Source organism: Haplochromis burtoni, unplaced genomic scaffold, assembly GCF_018398535.1.
Source record: "Haplochromis burtoni strain Fernald_Lab_line unplaced genomic scaffold, NCSU_Asbu1 Contig_229, whole genome shotgun sequence".
Lineage (NCBI taxonomy): Eukaryota > Metazoa > Chordata > Actinopteri > Cichliformes > Cichlidae > Haplochromis > Haplochromis burtoni.
Window position 1 is genome coordinate 850,006 of NW_024582590.1, and position 16,323 is coordinate 866,328.

The following is a 16,323-nucleotide window of genomic DNA, read 5'->3' on the forward strand; positions in this document are numbered from 1 at the left end:
AGTTTCCTGTTCTTGATCTTCGGAGTCATCCTACGAACTGCCACCAGATACAGAAACATCTTCCCCTGACACCACCTTAGTCTCCTCTCACTGTCAGAATGGGCCTTCTTCTGTAGTCCACCTCTGTGTACTTTATATGTTACACTAGGTTTCTCATTATTGTTGAGATATGTGTTCACCACAGCCGTTTGTATCCTTTTCACAAAACCCACTGTTATTGTTCATTTTTCTCCTTAACACCATATCTATCCAACACCTGATTATCATCTCTGTTGCCTTCACCTGCACCTAAACTGTTGCTTGTTACAATCACCCCCTCCTGTCCTCACTTCCCTTCCACCTGGACTCCACTCCCCCCCCCCGCACACACACAGGATCTGCCTTTCTTCTCTAAACCACACCAGCCAGCTCTCTTCCTGTCGGTGTTTGTATTTAAAGTCCAGACTCTGCACTCCCACCTTTTCTACATGCTTGCTGCTTCTGAAGATGCTTCCCACTTTCCTCTTTGTCTGTCAGAACCCTACTGGTCAGCAGCACTGGAAGCGGCTGTTGTTAATGGGGTTTGACCAATCCTATGTGGAAATCTCATTGTTGATTAATCAAACTTAACCGGCCTTCAGCTCCTGCTTCAAGAGATCCATCCAGTTCAGTCAATCGTGGCAGTCACGGCTGCTACTTCAGACATTTGCCCCATCTGTATGCCCACATCCATAGTATCTGCAGGTCAGCTGGTATCCTCTGGAGGCTTTCTGCCTCTTTCACATTCATTCTACCCAGATCTATACAAGCTGTCTGTATTTATTATTTGTCCATATAAAACACATATGAGTGATTTAAAAATGTATATTAAAGGAAAGGTCACTCATTAAAAAGTTTATGTTTTTATTGATTATTTGACTGTAGGGTTTCTTTGTGGGCAGTCTTCCACCTTCACTTGAAGGTGTGGCAGCCAAAAGAGTTCCCAGGTGTCTTGAGTGCCTTTTTAATGTTTCCTGGTGGTACCAGGTGATTAAAGTGAGGATTGGATAGCCATATTCCTTTACTGTAGATTGTAGTCGGTAGGCCAAGTGGGATATATTTATTTAATGATTGTAATTATGGTTATTATGTACACAGCATTGGTGTGATATTAATAAAGGTTATTAGGTAGGAAACGTGTGTGTAGCTTAGTATGGAACCCCAGATAATGGTATGGCTTGAGGGCCAATTAGCAGCAGTCTATAAAGGGGTGCCAGTTAACATCAGAGGCCGTTGCTGGATCCATGTCCCACCCCTGGGCTACATTTTTTTATTTCATGTTATGTTTTTGGAATTTTAATATAGGTGAATAAACACACCTCATCTCTGCCTCAAGCCTCCTATTTGAACCCAGCCACTACAGGCCATCCTAACAGTGTCCCGTCTGAATATGGGGTATAAAGGACAGGGCTCTGTGCTGGACTAAAAACTTGTTGGCCGCTGAACCGTGACAGGCTTCATGTAGTGCAGGTTTGTCTTTGGAGTTTTATATTCTGGCAGCTCAGACTGAGCGGAGTGACTCTGTGCTTACAACCTGAACTTGACACCCTTGATGTTACTAAGTCACTTTTTTATTTGTCTTTGAGGGTGTCTTGCATCATTTGCAGTTACTTTAATTATTTTTACTTATTATTTTTTGAGTTGATTTTATTTTGACATTTTCTTGGTTAGTTTCAGTTTCTCATTTTGGTTTTATGTCTCATTTAATCATTTTATGTTTTCCAGTCATTTCAAACCTTGCTGTTGGTATTTTGTGTCTTCTGTCTGATTTTTCATAGAAGAAATACGGTGTTACCTGTAACATAAAACTGGGGCTCTGACCTTTGCCCAGTAAGACCTTCAGTAATTCAAGTGTCAGACAGAATTACTCAACTTTATTTTAGTGTCCTTTTAAAGTCCTGAGAGTTCACCGGGTGTGGGCAGGACTAAATACATGATAATAAGATATATTCCTTCATTCTAGATATGGAAGAATTAGTTATGCAATGGAATAGTCAAAACTCTTGATGTGAAGATTGTTCCTTTGCCTTTTAATATGATTGCATTTTAAATTATAAGTGGCACATTTTATTAATTATTTTAGGAAAGTAATCAATCAGCAAATCAAGTACATAACCTAAAAGACCTGATAATTCTCTTTTTGCTTTCAAAATTCATTTCAAAGTTCATTAAGCATTATCTTATATCAACAATGCCTATTTAAAAAAATTAAATTACATTTTTTTTTAATTACAGTTTTGTTACAAATCACTTAGAATTACAAGAGTTGTGAAAGACACTCAGTTAATCTATTCTTAAAGAAAAAAAAGAGTTTGGGCTGTAAAACTTTATCAGTCATCAGTTTCCAGGCACCAGTTTGGCTGCTGCTTCCAACTCTCTGAGCTTCAGAGGCAGGGTGACAGTAGCGAAGTGGACCCTATCCTTCCTCAATTTCTGTTTCACGGTCTGAGTCGGGCCCAGCTCCATGTACTCCTGGTTCTGCCTGTTGTACTGAGGCCAGCTGACCAGCCCAGGACCATTGGGAGAGCTGGGGATGTCAGTGCAGAGAAGATCATCAGTATATGTTCCCTGCGATTTCATTCTGCAGAAATATCATCATTTCATTTGTATATGGCAACTGCACTCATGTGTGCCCTTGTGGGTTGCATCCTTTAAATATTTCCTACTCCAACCAGCAAATTTACTGCAGTCACCTGTCAGCCACTCACAGCTGATATTAATTAAACTGATTACTTATTGCAATAATTCCTGTCAAGCATTTGGTTCTGGAAGCTGATGTGCTGGAAGGAGAAAAGCTGAGATAAGATATGTTTCTTATATCCCAAAAGAAAAACCTCGATAACATCATGGTGGTAACAGAGATCAAACCCGGGGCCTCATTAGTGCTGTTATAGACTTGACCTGTGACCTATTTCCCCTGACAAACTTGCAACCATTAGGTGTTGTATTTGGATCAGACGCCAACCTGAACCTGACTTATAAACCCAGACAGGTTGTTAGTAACAGCAAGCAGATCTGTTGAGGCCAGTCAAGAGTTATCTTTTCTGTTTCTACTATACCGTACATTATCAGCCCTGTATCAGTTGCTACCAGTTGATAGTCAGCATGTCATGAAGGAAGTCAACAGTACAGGGTCTGTAGTTTTGCGGTTTGCAGCAGTTTTTACTCACCCATCTCGGACAAAATTAGCCCAGTATGACATCATCGTCCTGCAAAATCTCTCATCCTCTTTGGTGATGTTGCCTGAAGATGGGACGGTGGAAGGTCAGTCACAAAGCTGCCCTCTGACTTTCAGTCTCCTAAGGTTAAAGCTGATGTATTCTGCCCATTTTCAGCTCAAAAGTTTTATTCTTGGACTCTGATAATCTGGATCTTCTGTCTGAAACAAGCTGGTCTAACTCTTCCCCCTTTGACTGACATAAACAGAGTTGAAACCGGATGTGGGTGGAGCTTCTGTGCTCCCAGCCAGAGCTATGTGCCCGACATGACCATATTAGGGACATCCATTCTCTGTGACATCATATAGATGCAAGAATAGAAAAAACTATCTGAAAAGGAGCTGTCTTACACCTTTTGGCTCATAGTGATTACTGTACATGTGCTGACCTCAGTATTTAGAACTTTGGGAATTTTATTTGATTTAAGTCATGCACATCTGACAGAAAAGGGAAAGCAGAATAGGTCCCTTTTAAACAACATTTCGTAGCCATTTGTTAGCCACAACTTTCCCCCCATCAGTGATACAATAAAAATGTATTATAGGGAATATACTACACACACTTACCTAAGATTTTTATATTTCCATTCCAGAAACATCCACCAAACATCAAGCCGACATCATCTGCGTGATCTGCTTTCACAAAGCTGGGCCTGTTATGTTTGTATATCTCAGCCTGGTATGCAAACTCATACATGTAAACTGGAACGCCCACGTCTGAACAGCCAAGGAGACAAAAGATGAGGAGCATGGTTATGCTGGGCTTAAACAGAACAAAGTGAACTTTTCCCCTCACTATGTTAGTCACTATTCACTACTGGCACAAAGCTTTGAGGAGCTTCTTTCCTTGCATCAGTTATAGTTGGATTAAAGGAGCAAAAACTAAGCTGATAAGTAGGTACACTGATAACCGCAGAAATAAAGAGAAGCTAGCTGCATTGTGAATTGATTTTAACAAGATAAAAGTGTTTATTTTATCCAACCAGCCACTGAAAAACCATGGATGGTCTCTAAGCTCCTGTGCTTGTGTCATCTCTTTTCTATTCCCTGAGTCTGTTCCAGCAGAGAGACTGTTAGTTCCTGCTGTCGCCAAGTGCTGCTCACTGGAGATCATCTGATTCCTGGGAGTCTCTATTTAATATTGTAGAATCGTCACCTTTTTTATATTCATCCATATTCAGCCATAGCTGCTGTGATGCAGATGCTGTACCGGTCTGTCGTGGTGAAGAAAGAGCTGAGTGCAAAAGCAAAGCCATCAATCTACATCCCTACCCTCAGGTTGCGGATCCAAGTGGTGGAAATTAGCTTTCTATAAAGCGTGGCTGGCCTCTCCCTTGGAGATAGGATAAGGCATTCTGTCGAGAGCGGCTCTGACTAGCCGGAAGGGTCTAGTTGGTTCGGGCATCTGACAAGGATGCCTCTCAGGTGACTCCTGGGTGAGGTGTTCTGGGCATGTTCCACCAGGAAGAACCCCGAGACAGACCAAGGACATGCTGAATAGATTACACCCCTCATCTGGCCTGGAAATGCCTTGGCGTTCCCTTGATAAGCCGGAGGAGGTGGCTGGGGATAGGGATGCAACCTGGCCTCGGATGAGTGGAAGAAAATGGATGTATGGAAGCAAGGCCAGGATAGCAGTTTGGGTTTTTTGGTTTTGTTTGGATTTCTGCTCAGGATTTGCTGAGTCCCATTTCACATAATGTCTCTGATAGAGAGGCCCGAGACTGACTGAATGACAGTGTTTCATTTCTGGCACTTATGTGTGGTTTTGGGAGTCCTTGAAAGTCCACCTGCTCTAATATTTAAATATAAAGGCATGCTGGATCAGTTAGCCCGTTCTCTAACCTGAGTGGTACCCGGCCACTCGGACAACAGGCAGTGTCATCAGCAGGTCTCCTATGATTTCAGTGAATCCGTCTCTGATCTCCTCTGGAGTTTTAGCATCTTGCAGGTATTCATCTACAATGAGGTTGTTAACAAAGGAGGCCTGGAACAGAGAAACAGGTTTTGAAACTATTAGATCAGGTGAGTTTTATTATAGCGCCTAGTCCTAATTTTAACCTGAGCTCAAAAAAAACTTCACCACAACTTTAATCAAATCATTGAATCAATGATATAAAGAAAAGCTGCCTAGCTGTTGCTGTGCTCACCCCTGGAGGATTAAACATGTTCACCACTGCCAGCACGGTCTCTCTGTTCATGCCATTCTCCCACCCAGGAACGGCGAAGCTCTGCAATCCACAAAAACACAATTTAGATCAAGACTTTAAACAGGAAACACATTAGGAGAGTGGAATCAGCCACAGAGACTGTGGTGTAGAGGTATCTGTGCGACCTGAGGTAAGATCCAGCCAAATTCATGGTTTGTGATTCCCATCAGTACCGGAACCTTCAGCACTTCGTGTTTCTGAAGAAGAGCCTCTGCCAAGTCAGTCAGAAATTCGCCGTCCACCACGGCCCCGAGGAAAATTTTCATCTGCACAGAAGTGACTGTTGATGACTTCCAACAGAGGTCAAATGGATACAGGAAGCTGGAGTTTGCCAGCTGAGAGTGTTTAAATGCTTCCATCTAGTGGCCTTAATTAAGTATTATTCTTGCACGTGATATTAATCTCTAATCCAGCAGGTTTTCACACAATTGGCTTGAACAACATCAGATTCATTGTCTGTTTTTCACTCAGTGAATTCAGAGTACATTTGCTTGCACGTGTTAACACAATCATTTACCTGCTTTGTTGCGGCTACTAATTCATCTTGACTCTTCCCCTTCATACAACGGATCAGTTCCTCTGTGCTGCTGTGGTTACATCCAATATGGCTCGCAACAATCTGGGTATGTGGGGGACATGAATGACAATCACAAACAACACAATCTCTTGCTGCCCCAACTACACTAACTTCACCCAACTTTAGTGAAGTTAGTGTAGCTTCAACCCTTTCACGCATAGTGGACAGCTATTCAAAGGCTGTTTCCTTGTATTTGTGTCAGTGTTGATGGTATACTTGCACATAAAACTACATTGGACACTGATGTGTGACTCCATACCCTGCCACCCACTGGTCAGCCAGTGTTGTCCACCTAAGTGGACATGTAAAAAACTCTTTGAAAAGTACATGTTTGAAAAAAGAAGTTCAAAAATCTTTTTTTCATGAGTAAAGATGAATAAAAATACTTGTGATTGTCATAATTCATCCATGAAAGGGTTAAACTGAGCAATTTCACTGTTACCATCTCGGGATTTCTTTTTTAATTGAACATGGACAATGCATCTATATGCATGTCTGTTCAGATAGTGGTGAAGACTTGATTAGCACTGAAGTATTAACTGTTCATTCTTGGCCAGATTTAGATGCTACTTCAAAGGAGCTACAAAGCAGATATGTTGATCTGCTGATGGAGCAGTCACTGTGAGCTACTTCAAATTCCTCACATTCAAATTTCAGCACCTGCGCTTGAGACAAAGGATGATTTGTAGTGTAGGTTCCAAGTGTTGCTACTCCACTTTGAAAGATTGCCCTCTGAAACAGTCCTTTTGCTTGTGGAGAAAGAGTCTGTTCAAAAAGAGACATACAGTAATGCATGTAAAATTCACTTATGAAATACTCAAACACTTGAATTACTCAGTATTAACTTTGAGGTGCTCATATTTGAGCTTAAACGAGTGTTTAGCAGGTTGATTTGACATGCTGATTTCTTCCTTACCAGTATGGATGCACTGATTCCTCCAGCAGATTCTCCAGCCACTGTGACCGTCTGCGGATCGCCACCAAAGGCTTCAATATTTTCCTGCACCCATCTCAGGGCTGCCAGCTGATCCAAGAAACCCCAGTTGCCCTGGGCGTGTTCATCTCCAGTGCTTCGGAAGAAGAAGAGTTGACACAATTTCTTTGGATTGCTTTAACTTCATAATATCCACCACATGACTGATGAACCAGCTGGAGTTATTATTGGCAGTAGATTGTGAGTTAGCTCAACCTTTTGTTAGAAATAATTTAATTAATGTGATCAGGTGGATGTTGAAAGGTTAAGGAAAACAACTCGTTACCTCAGGAAACCCAGAATGCCGAGTCGATACTGAATAATAACCATCACTATGTTTTCATAAACAGCTAGTGGAGCCCCATCATACTGTGAAGCTGCACCCATAGCCAGACCTCCTCCATGGATCCACACCATCACCTGAAACACAGCCAAAGAACCTGCATGTCACACCTGACCGATGCCGATTGGAGGAAAAGAAAAAGGTAACGCTGGTAGTTAAAGTAGTAGAAGCACACGGTCAAATGGAAAGCTGCTTATCCATGTCATCAGTCAAAACAGAGATGCCCAGACTTCCTTCTCGACAGCCAACTCGACTTCTTCAGTGTTCTTTTGCTTTCCCGAGCAAGCCAAGAGAGATAATATCACCAGCATTTCTGGACCCACACCAGGGTATCCTCCAAGTTCACAATCCCCGAAGCCTAAATCCTTCTAATCTAGGAGACATAACCAAATCTGATTACTGAACCGCCACAAATGGCTCGGCTCTCATCTCAGCCCCTTCTGTTTCGCTTATTAACAGGATCCACAGGTACTTGGGAACCCTTCAGGTCTCCTTCACTCTGGGCATCAACTTATTTTTTTAAGCCAGAGTGGGCACTCCACCCTCTTTCAGATAAAAATCACGACTCAGTTTAATCTCCACTTCATACTGGCAATCATCACTCACTGAAGCCAGCAGTGCCGCATCATCAAAGCAGAGATGAGATCCTGAAACCACCGGTCGTGACACCCTCTGTCCCTCGGCTGTAACCAGACATTCTACCCATAAAAGTTTGAAACAGACTCGGTGGCAAAGGACACCCCTGCTGGAGTCCAACACCCACTAGGAACATTATGCCTGGAAATGCAAACCAAGCTCTCACTTTAATTGTACAGTTGGCCCATAGCAATGGCCCCGATATCCCATGATCCTGAAGCACACTGTGCAGGACTTTGTTCTACCTGAATCTGATATTCACTATCAAACAGACTCTCCTCAGTTCAGTTTTTTTAAAAACCTTGGTGACCTCAGTGACTGTGATGGGCGAGTCGTACGCCTCGTGTCCGGGCTCTGTCATCCCTGCAGTGGCCGTGTCAGTGGGGATCAGGGGACTCTCACTAAGATGTGTCCATAAAGATCTGTATGTGACTGCTTAACCTTTACTGTTGCAAGAACATATAAGGCATATTTGGAGATAGCAGGACTCTGAGCGAGATACCTCCTTAGTCTGGATTTAGATGCCTGAAAACAATGCACAACATTCTGCTATGCTTCCTCTATTGAGCATGTTTTACTAAAATGTGTAGCCATGGGAGAAAGGCTTTGTTAGCAGTGTTAGCCACTCAGGAGCAACATGAACCCAACATATTAAGAAGGCGTCGCTTGGACGATGCAACAGGAGGTCTGGGGTGAGCTTTGTGTTGCTGTCTGTGAGGCTTCAGTTAAGGTGGTAAATATTTGTTGACCTGGAGGGAGTAGGGTTGTAATGGAAAAGAGCCCAGGACACCAAACTCATCTAGTGCAGAAAATGGCATCAGTGCTGTATTATACTATATGAAATATTAGACTATGATACTCTGTATCCCAGCACCCTGCCACTTTTACTCACTGGAAGCTTGTTCCCCTTAGTTGCTTCAGCTGGAGTGTATACATTCAGATACAGACAGTCCTCTGAAATTGCTGGTGGGATGAATTCGAGTGACATGGTTTTTGAAACATTCACAACTAGTTCAGGATCCTGGATACACCTGAAAAGGAGACAGATGAGGGAGAGTGTGTGATTCAGAATGAGGGTGCTGTTAAAATGTTCTGCTCTTTGGTGACTTACATAGATGGCTCTTGTGTGCCGTCTCTCACACCTTCCCAGGGTTCCTCAGGCCGCGGAGCAGAGAAGCGGCGGTCTCCCACGGGCGGCTGTGCGAAGGGTATCCCCAGGTAGCACTTTGCCCTCCTCTCCGTGCCTTTCACACTAACATATTCTCCTCTGATTTTACCATTTTTCGCCGAGACCACGAGGTCACTTCTCCCTGCTGAAGAAAGAAGTGTGCCGTTAATGGGCTGTGCATCTAAGTCTGAAGAAGTCTTTTAACTTAACCGCTTAACAGCTTTTCGTTTCTCTGTTTGTAGAAGTTCAAGGTGTAAGAAGCAGATTTATATCTGCAGGTCACATGACTGAAAAGTATCATTATTCATTCAGTTTAATGCAGTTTTATTTATACATCGCCAAAACACAAGAGCATAATTAATTATTAAGTAAAAAATATATGCTCCGTATAAACTGAATGCATGTCAAACAAGTACACTTTATTTTCTTAAAATTAACATTTTACATTGCACTTACATGACACACTGACATGGAAAACTGAAATTACTTAAAGTCAACATTGTGGATAGTGTGTAAAATACAAATAAAAGCAGAATGCAATGATATACGAATCTCAAACTCATATTTAGTTCACAACAGAAAATAGTCAAATATGTCAAATGATTAAAACGAGTGCAGCAACGCTTTGTAAGTTTGACTAAAAAGTGTGATGTAGTCCTGTGTGGACGGCAGAGGTCAGACCCAAACTCAGGACTCGGAAACAAAACGAGTGAACTAAAGAAGACGGCGTTATTACCTGTAACACGATACTCTTAAACTCAATGACACAAGCATACAAAAACTCAGGCCAGGAGAAAACCAAGCCTTAACTAAGAGTAAAAGAGGGAAACACGGAGCATTCAGGGACAACACTACAAGGGACAAAGTGAAGCTGAGAACTTAAATACACACACAGGGTAACGAGAGGCTGAACCACGAGTGGGAGCACAAAAGGACTGGCCAAGAAACAGACATGGAGACGAACACAGAAATGAACAAAGCAACATGAAGGGAGAACACAGGAACAGGACTACAACAGTGTCACGGTGCCATGGAGACACCACAGGTAGGGGAGGGGACAGAAGGAAGAACAAAACACAGGTGAGACTGGACCAAACAGGCACAACAAGAACCACAGAATTAGAAATGTAAAGAATGAAAACTCAGAGGCATTAGGAACTAAAGACAGAGAACCAATACATAGCTGGAATATGAAGATCTCCAACACCAAACAAAACCAGTGTTGGTCAAGTTACTTGAAAAAAGTAATCAGTAACTAATTACCGATTACTTCGCCAAAAAAGTAATCCTGTTACTTTACTGATTACTTATTTTCAAAAGTAATTAATTACTTAGTTACTTTTTAAAAACCCGATTTACAACATGAATAGGTGATAAAGCGATAGATCTTTCAGCCCAATTCTACTTTTCTGCATAATCCATCATACAAAATGTAATCAAATGGAAAAGTCTCTTTTTAAAACTTGTTTTATTAGTTTTAATCTTTTAACTTTATGCATCAAGCAAAAATTTAATTATATGCAACATTCTCTGACTTGAATAAATTAGTTTAACATTTAAACCTATTTTCTGCACATTCCAGCACATAAAATAAAATATTTTTGTGTTTACACTCAGTCTTTCAAATAGATGCAAGTAAAACACAGCAGAAAATAAATAAAGTCAAAGACTCAGCGGTCCTGTTGCTCTATTTTCACCTGTAAAGCAGGAGTGGGGCAGGCGGAGGGTTACCCTGGTGCAGGTGTGCCGCGGTCAGTGGAAGAATCCGCGAGTTTCTCTGTGAGTTTCCCATTACGTCGTAGCTACTCGGTGCTTGTTGGAAGTTTAGGGGTTTTTCGCTGTAAAAAGAAGTTTTCTTCCCACGCACAGCGGACACTCATGTTTTTGTCACTTTTTATGGAATCAAACTCAAAGTAAGGTCAGTACTTCCACGCTTTAAACGCTGCACGCTCATACTCTCTCCCACAATCGATATGTGATCCATTGTTGATCTGCACACAGCTGTTGTCACTAACGCTTACGTCACTGTCATGAGACATTCTCGCAAAAAAAAAAAAATCACGGTTTTAGTAACGCAGTAACGCAGCGTTCCTACGGGAAAGTAACGGTAATCTAATTACCGTTTTTGCAATAGTAATCCCTTACTTTACTCGTTACCTGAAAAAAGTAATCAGATTACAGTAACGCGTTGCCCATCTCTGAACAAAACAGCACAACTCCAAAAGAGGGTCAAAGACCCAGGATCGTGACTAAAAGAAACAACCATAAGAATATTTCACAACTAACCAGGGTAACTGGTTACAGGTCAGTGACGTGAGTGGGTAAAAAAAGGATCTTAGAGAGGCAGAAGACTGTACGGTACATAACATCATTATGAGATTCAGAGAATGTGGGGAAATCTCTGTGCCCAAGGGTCCAGGCTCAATGTCTTCATTGGATGGACTGTGCCTTGGGCAACATTGCGTTAAATCAGGGATAATTCTGTGATGGAAATCAGTGCCTGATCTCAGGTACACTACCAGACATCTCGGTCAGTGAACGCTATTCTCTGTCCACAGATGCAGATCCATCATTGCAGAGAAGAAGCATGTGAACATGATCCACAAACACCGCCATCTTCTCTGGGCCAAAGCTCATTTAAAATGGACTGAGACAAAGTGAAGACTGTTGAATATTTGAAGTTCTCAGTGTCCCTGGAAGCTTGCACTGTAAAGGCACCATCAGTGCTGAATGGTTTACAGCGGGTTTAGAGCGACGTGCCATGCAGAAGGTCTTACAAGATAATCCTAAACCACTTTTTCAGCCCCATGACTTCAGAGTAGTAGCGTCCAAATGCTGAACTGGCCTGCCTGCAGTGCTGACCTTTCACCACCTGAAAACATTATGACTCGGGACTATCGAGCATCTAGAATCTTCTATGAGACGACAAGGGGACAAAATTCCAGCGGCTCTCAGTTCCCAGACATTTACAGTCTGTTGAAAAAAAAGAGGGGACGTTGCACGTGTTGCGTGAAACTCAAAATGACCTTCATGTTTAAAACTGCACATTTCTGCTGTGAATAAAATTTGGGTTTATGAGATTTGCAAAATAGCTGCATTCTGTTTTTATTTACATTTCACAGCCCAATGTTTTGGAATTAGGGTTTATATTAAAAAAACAAAACCCACTAGTGATAAATCATAATCAGTATGCTTTGTGCAAAGAGGGTTTGACCTCTGGCACTTCCACATGCCGCCCTGTCCCGGGCCTCCTGACTGTGGAGCAGCAGCTCACAGATGCCAAATGTGTGAAGCTGTTCTTTGTGTCCAATCATTGCTTCTGTGTAGCTTAATTGTCTCAATCCAAGTGTTTTGTATCAGCTTTGAGTTACATAATCTGTGTAGCTTTAAAATGTTTAGCCTACCTTGAAGAAACTCATCAGGTGGATTTCCCCAGCCCAGTGGCAGATTGATTCTTTGTAACAAATAGGTTTAACTAGTTAACAGAATGCTTTCCATTAGTGGGCCTTTACTTTGTATTTTTACTGTCTGATTGCCACTTACTGCCATCTGCTGTCTGAATATTTCCTGTAACACTGAACTGTGTGAAGCATGCATGTAGTGAAGCACGATGATTTAACATGGTTTTGGTTTTACTAGTCCAGTGCCTTTTCATGGAAACTGAACCCCACATTATTTCTCCGGGTGGTAGTTAACGTTTGGGAACGCATTAAGAAATGTGCACAGAAAAATAGCCCCACAAGCATGTGTGTGTGTGTGTGTGTGTGTGTGTGTGTGTGTGTGTGTGTGTGTGTGTGTGGTTTTCTTCCTGCACAGAGATTGAAGCAGACACCATTCACTGTCATGGAAACACTGAACTACTTTCAGCCAGAATAGCTTAACTAATCCAAAAGAAAAACCTCAGACCTGGCACTGAAATCCTCCCCAACACACCTGCCAACTTTCAAGGGGGTGGGCAAAATGATGAAGGCGTACATGGAGCAAACATCAAAAACAAACTTGTTTCCTTTGGTCAGATATCAGCATGATTATACTTTATCTGACACAATCCTTCTTTTCTGCTCTGCTAACATACTATAATATTCTGTGGTGAGCCCATGAACCAGCCATCTGTCTGCAGACATTACCATGTGCCTCCCCGAAAAGAGCTCAAATGAAGCGTTGTCTCACCTGGTGTTGCCTGTGCTACCACAATCAGCACAGGTAGAACATAAACAATAAACAGCGCTGTTCTCATCCTGGCCAGGCTCAGAGAAAAGACGGACCGAATTACAGCGGTCTCAGAGAAATAGCCTTCGACTCCCCCCTCCCCTATCCTGCCTTCCTCTAGCACCTCCCATACACTCACAAACACACAAGCATTCAAAACATAAAGCCAGTACACAGACTTTTAACCTCTTTCACACCCACTCAATATGCGATAGCCTCAGTGCTACGACCCAGCTCAAAAGTCGCAACATTAAAAAAAAGATGAACACCAGAGTGTTAGTGAGAAGAGGATTTTTCTTAAACTGGAATACCAGGTCGGCTAAAATTGCTGGAGCCACCAAGGCAAAGACAAGTGAGCTCCCTGGAAGCTTGCCTCAGGTATGCTTTTATCCACACCTGACTAGGTGTGGCCAATTAGCACCAGCTGAAAACATTGAGGAGATTAGGGGCTGCAGAGGGACGTAACACTCAGCAGAAATATTGGAGTTGTCTATTGATTTAAACTCCACGCACGACTCTGACCGCAGAGTCAAAAATGAGGAAATGCTGCTCTTTGACCCCGCTCAGATCTCACTGGTATACTCCTAACAGTAGGGTAAATGCAAACTGTTCTCGGTTTCTAGGAAAACAGACTGCTGTCAGACTGAGAGGAGGTACATGAGGTGAAATGCAACAAACAAACCCAAATAACTGTGAATGATCGCAGTGAACGCACTAAAAAGGGTGAAAGAAATCCTTGGAGCAAAGCTGCTGTGGGTTCTTGCATCACTTGTGTTCCTCGTGTGCTTGTAAAAGTCACTTAAAGGTGAGCCATAATATTTTCACAGCTGAGGGCTTTCTGTCACATTATGTGCTTCACTGAGCAAACAAGTGTTGGAGTCAGTGTGTGTACAGACCTTTCTGTATAAAGACCATGTGGAGTCTCCATCAAACCCAACATAAACCCAATGAGACTAAGAGAAAATACAGTAAAGTGGCGTCGCTGGTGTCAAATACTGTGTTTGCAAAGAATTGCTTGAGTTCTGATGTTGGTAATTCTCATTTATGTACAGTTTAAATGTATTTTAAGCATTATTTAGGTAGGATTTCTTGACACCAACTATATTTACCAGTGTGAGGAAGGTTTAGTCTGCTATAATGACTAAAATAGAAGAGTTGAAATCAAAGACAAATGCTCCTATGGTCTTGTTCTGAGAGTATATTAAAGTATTTAGTAAACTACATCCAAAAGACATCAAATTCAGCACTCTGCATGCTCATTTACCAAGAACTAGATCTACCACGTTTGGAGAGGTTTGGATGAATGGTTTTGACGATAGGAAAAGAACGGTCAGACAGGAAGATGTAAGAAGATAAATGATCTAAATATACCAAATTCAGTCTACTGGAGTACAAAGTAAAATAATTGCCTCTCAGATATTACAGACTGCAAATATGAAGGAGTTTAAAATATTTGAGTACTTTAAGCATTATGGTTGGGTTTGAGTCTTTCCCAGATGACATTTGGCAAGAGACAGGAAGTCACTATGGGCTGACTTGCAATCCAGAACTAACAGACCTAAAGCCAATGTAGAATCACCAGTACCTCTAACATTCATGTCTTTGAACTGTGGGAGGAGTCAGAGCACGTGCAGACACAGAAACTCCACACCGAAAGGTCCCCAGCTGGCCACCGAGTTCCAACGCAGAACCTTCGTGCTGCGAGGCTCCCCATGCTTCAACTGAATACTTTGGTAAATCTCCGATCTGTTGAAGTTTATATAGTACATTTAGAATTGGCATGTTGACATCCCAGCGGTGTTGGTGGATATTACTGTGCTCAGTTCATTTGACAACTTTCAAAAGATCCCAAACTCCTCTACATGCCACATGGCATTCGGCTCTTGTTGAGTCCCGATGTTTAACAACTCAGGATTCAAGATTTTTTTCTCTCATGTTAAGAAAGAAAAACAAAGAGACAAATAAATGCCACACTGACAGGATTGCATGGATGTGGATCTAAAGTCCCTAAACCATGTATGTGTCCTGGGACGCTACCTAGCCAACCACTGGTCTTATAAAGCCCTGGTTTTTGATAAAACATTAGAAATTTTTTGTCCAAGAGATAATATGATTACTGCACATTCTTCAGCCAAGCAGTTTGTCAACCACTCTACCACATTTCAAACGTACACTGTGGTTGCACAGCTTGAACCTAAGACTTTCCATCCCTCATGGGAACACAGGTTGTAGACTTAGTTCACTCATCACTCTGATTTTTTTTTTCTGATTAGGTAATCCTCCCCCATCTGCATCCTCTTGATCACCTATAAGGACAAATTCTTCCCTGAAACACCTGAAACCATTTTGTAATGTGGCTGATTGTATATGTGACCATAATAGGAAGCAGATTGCTCATAGATTCAGATTAAAAATCTTATTCAGTGTGTTCTCTTTTGTATAATATAACTTCACACACACAGTCTTCAATAGGAGGTGGGACAGGTGGAGGTCCTGGTTTGTGTCTCCAGTTAACTCACTGGTCTGTTTAGTTTTTATGTGTTTTTATGTTTGTTTTCACGTCACTATTTTTGGTTAGGGTGAAACTCCTTCCTTTAGAACAATAAAATCCAGCATGGATACCTATCTTGCCGATGACATAGCCCGTTTGGCTGCACAGCTCCACCCAAGGACACCTGGTACTTTAACTTTGTTTCACTCCCTGGGAATGAGAATAAGCCAGTTTTATCCTCTGTTCCTGCTTCCAAATTACCAGACCTGCTGCCTAAACACCTCAGATGTTTACAGTATGGTGCAAAAAAGCAGAACATGCTTTGAGCAATAAAACAAATGGAGTATGTGAGCATGACAAAAATAAAGATAACAAGAGACTGGCAGATGTTACAAACAGACTTCAGAAGTTACAAGGTTCGTCTGAGTAAACAGTGAGCAGCGTGTCTGTGCAGTCTTCCACCCCAAAGGTCAAGTTAGGC

The 16,323-nt window shown here is 42.0% G+C and overlaps 1 protein-coding gene across 1 annotated transcript; it reads right to left on the reverse strand.

Moving 5' to 3' along the window:
- Positions 1–2,027: 2,027 nt before the first annotated feature.
- On the reverse strand, positions 2,028–13,549 carry LOC102296730 (carboxylesterase 5A). Its single transcript, XM_005937467.3, has 13 exons — positions 13,313–13,549; positions 9,086–9,287; positions 8,867–9,005; positions 7,282–7,415; positions 6,939–7,092; positions 6,683–6,787; positions 5,963–6,064; positions 5,571–5,711; positions 5,386–5,466; positions 5,081–5,222; positions 3,803–3,952; positions 3,189–3,261; positions 2,028–2,545 (listed from the first exon to the last, which is right to left on the reverse strand). Exons 1-13 carry the CDS (start codon positions 13,377–13,379, stop codon positions 2,356–2,358), a joined length of 1,680 nt encoding a protein of 559 aa, XP_005937529.1. The 5' UTR covers positions 13,380–13,549; the 3' UTR covers positions 2,028–2,355.
- Positions 13,550–16,323: the final 2,774 nt, after the last annotated feature.

Coding starts and splice junctions, on each gene's coding strand:
- LOC102296730 (XM_005937467.3), bottom strand. CDS start 13,379: ATGAGAACAGCGCTGTTTATTGTTTATGTTCTACCTGTGCTGATTGTG. Junction 7,416..8,866: donor CTAAGGGGAACAAGCTTCCA/GTGAGTAAAAGT, acceptor GCTGTGTTTCAG/GTGATGGTGTGGATCCATGG. Junction 3,953..5,080: donor AGTGGCCGGGTACCACTCAG/GTTAGAGAACGG, acceptor TTGGCTGTTCAG/ACGTGGGCGTTCCAGTTTAC.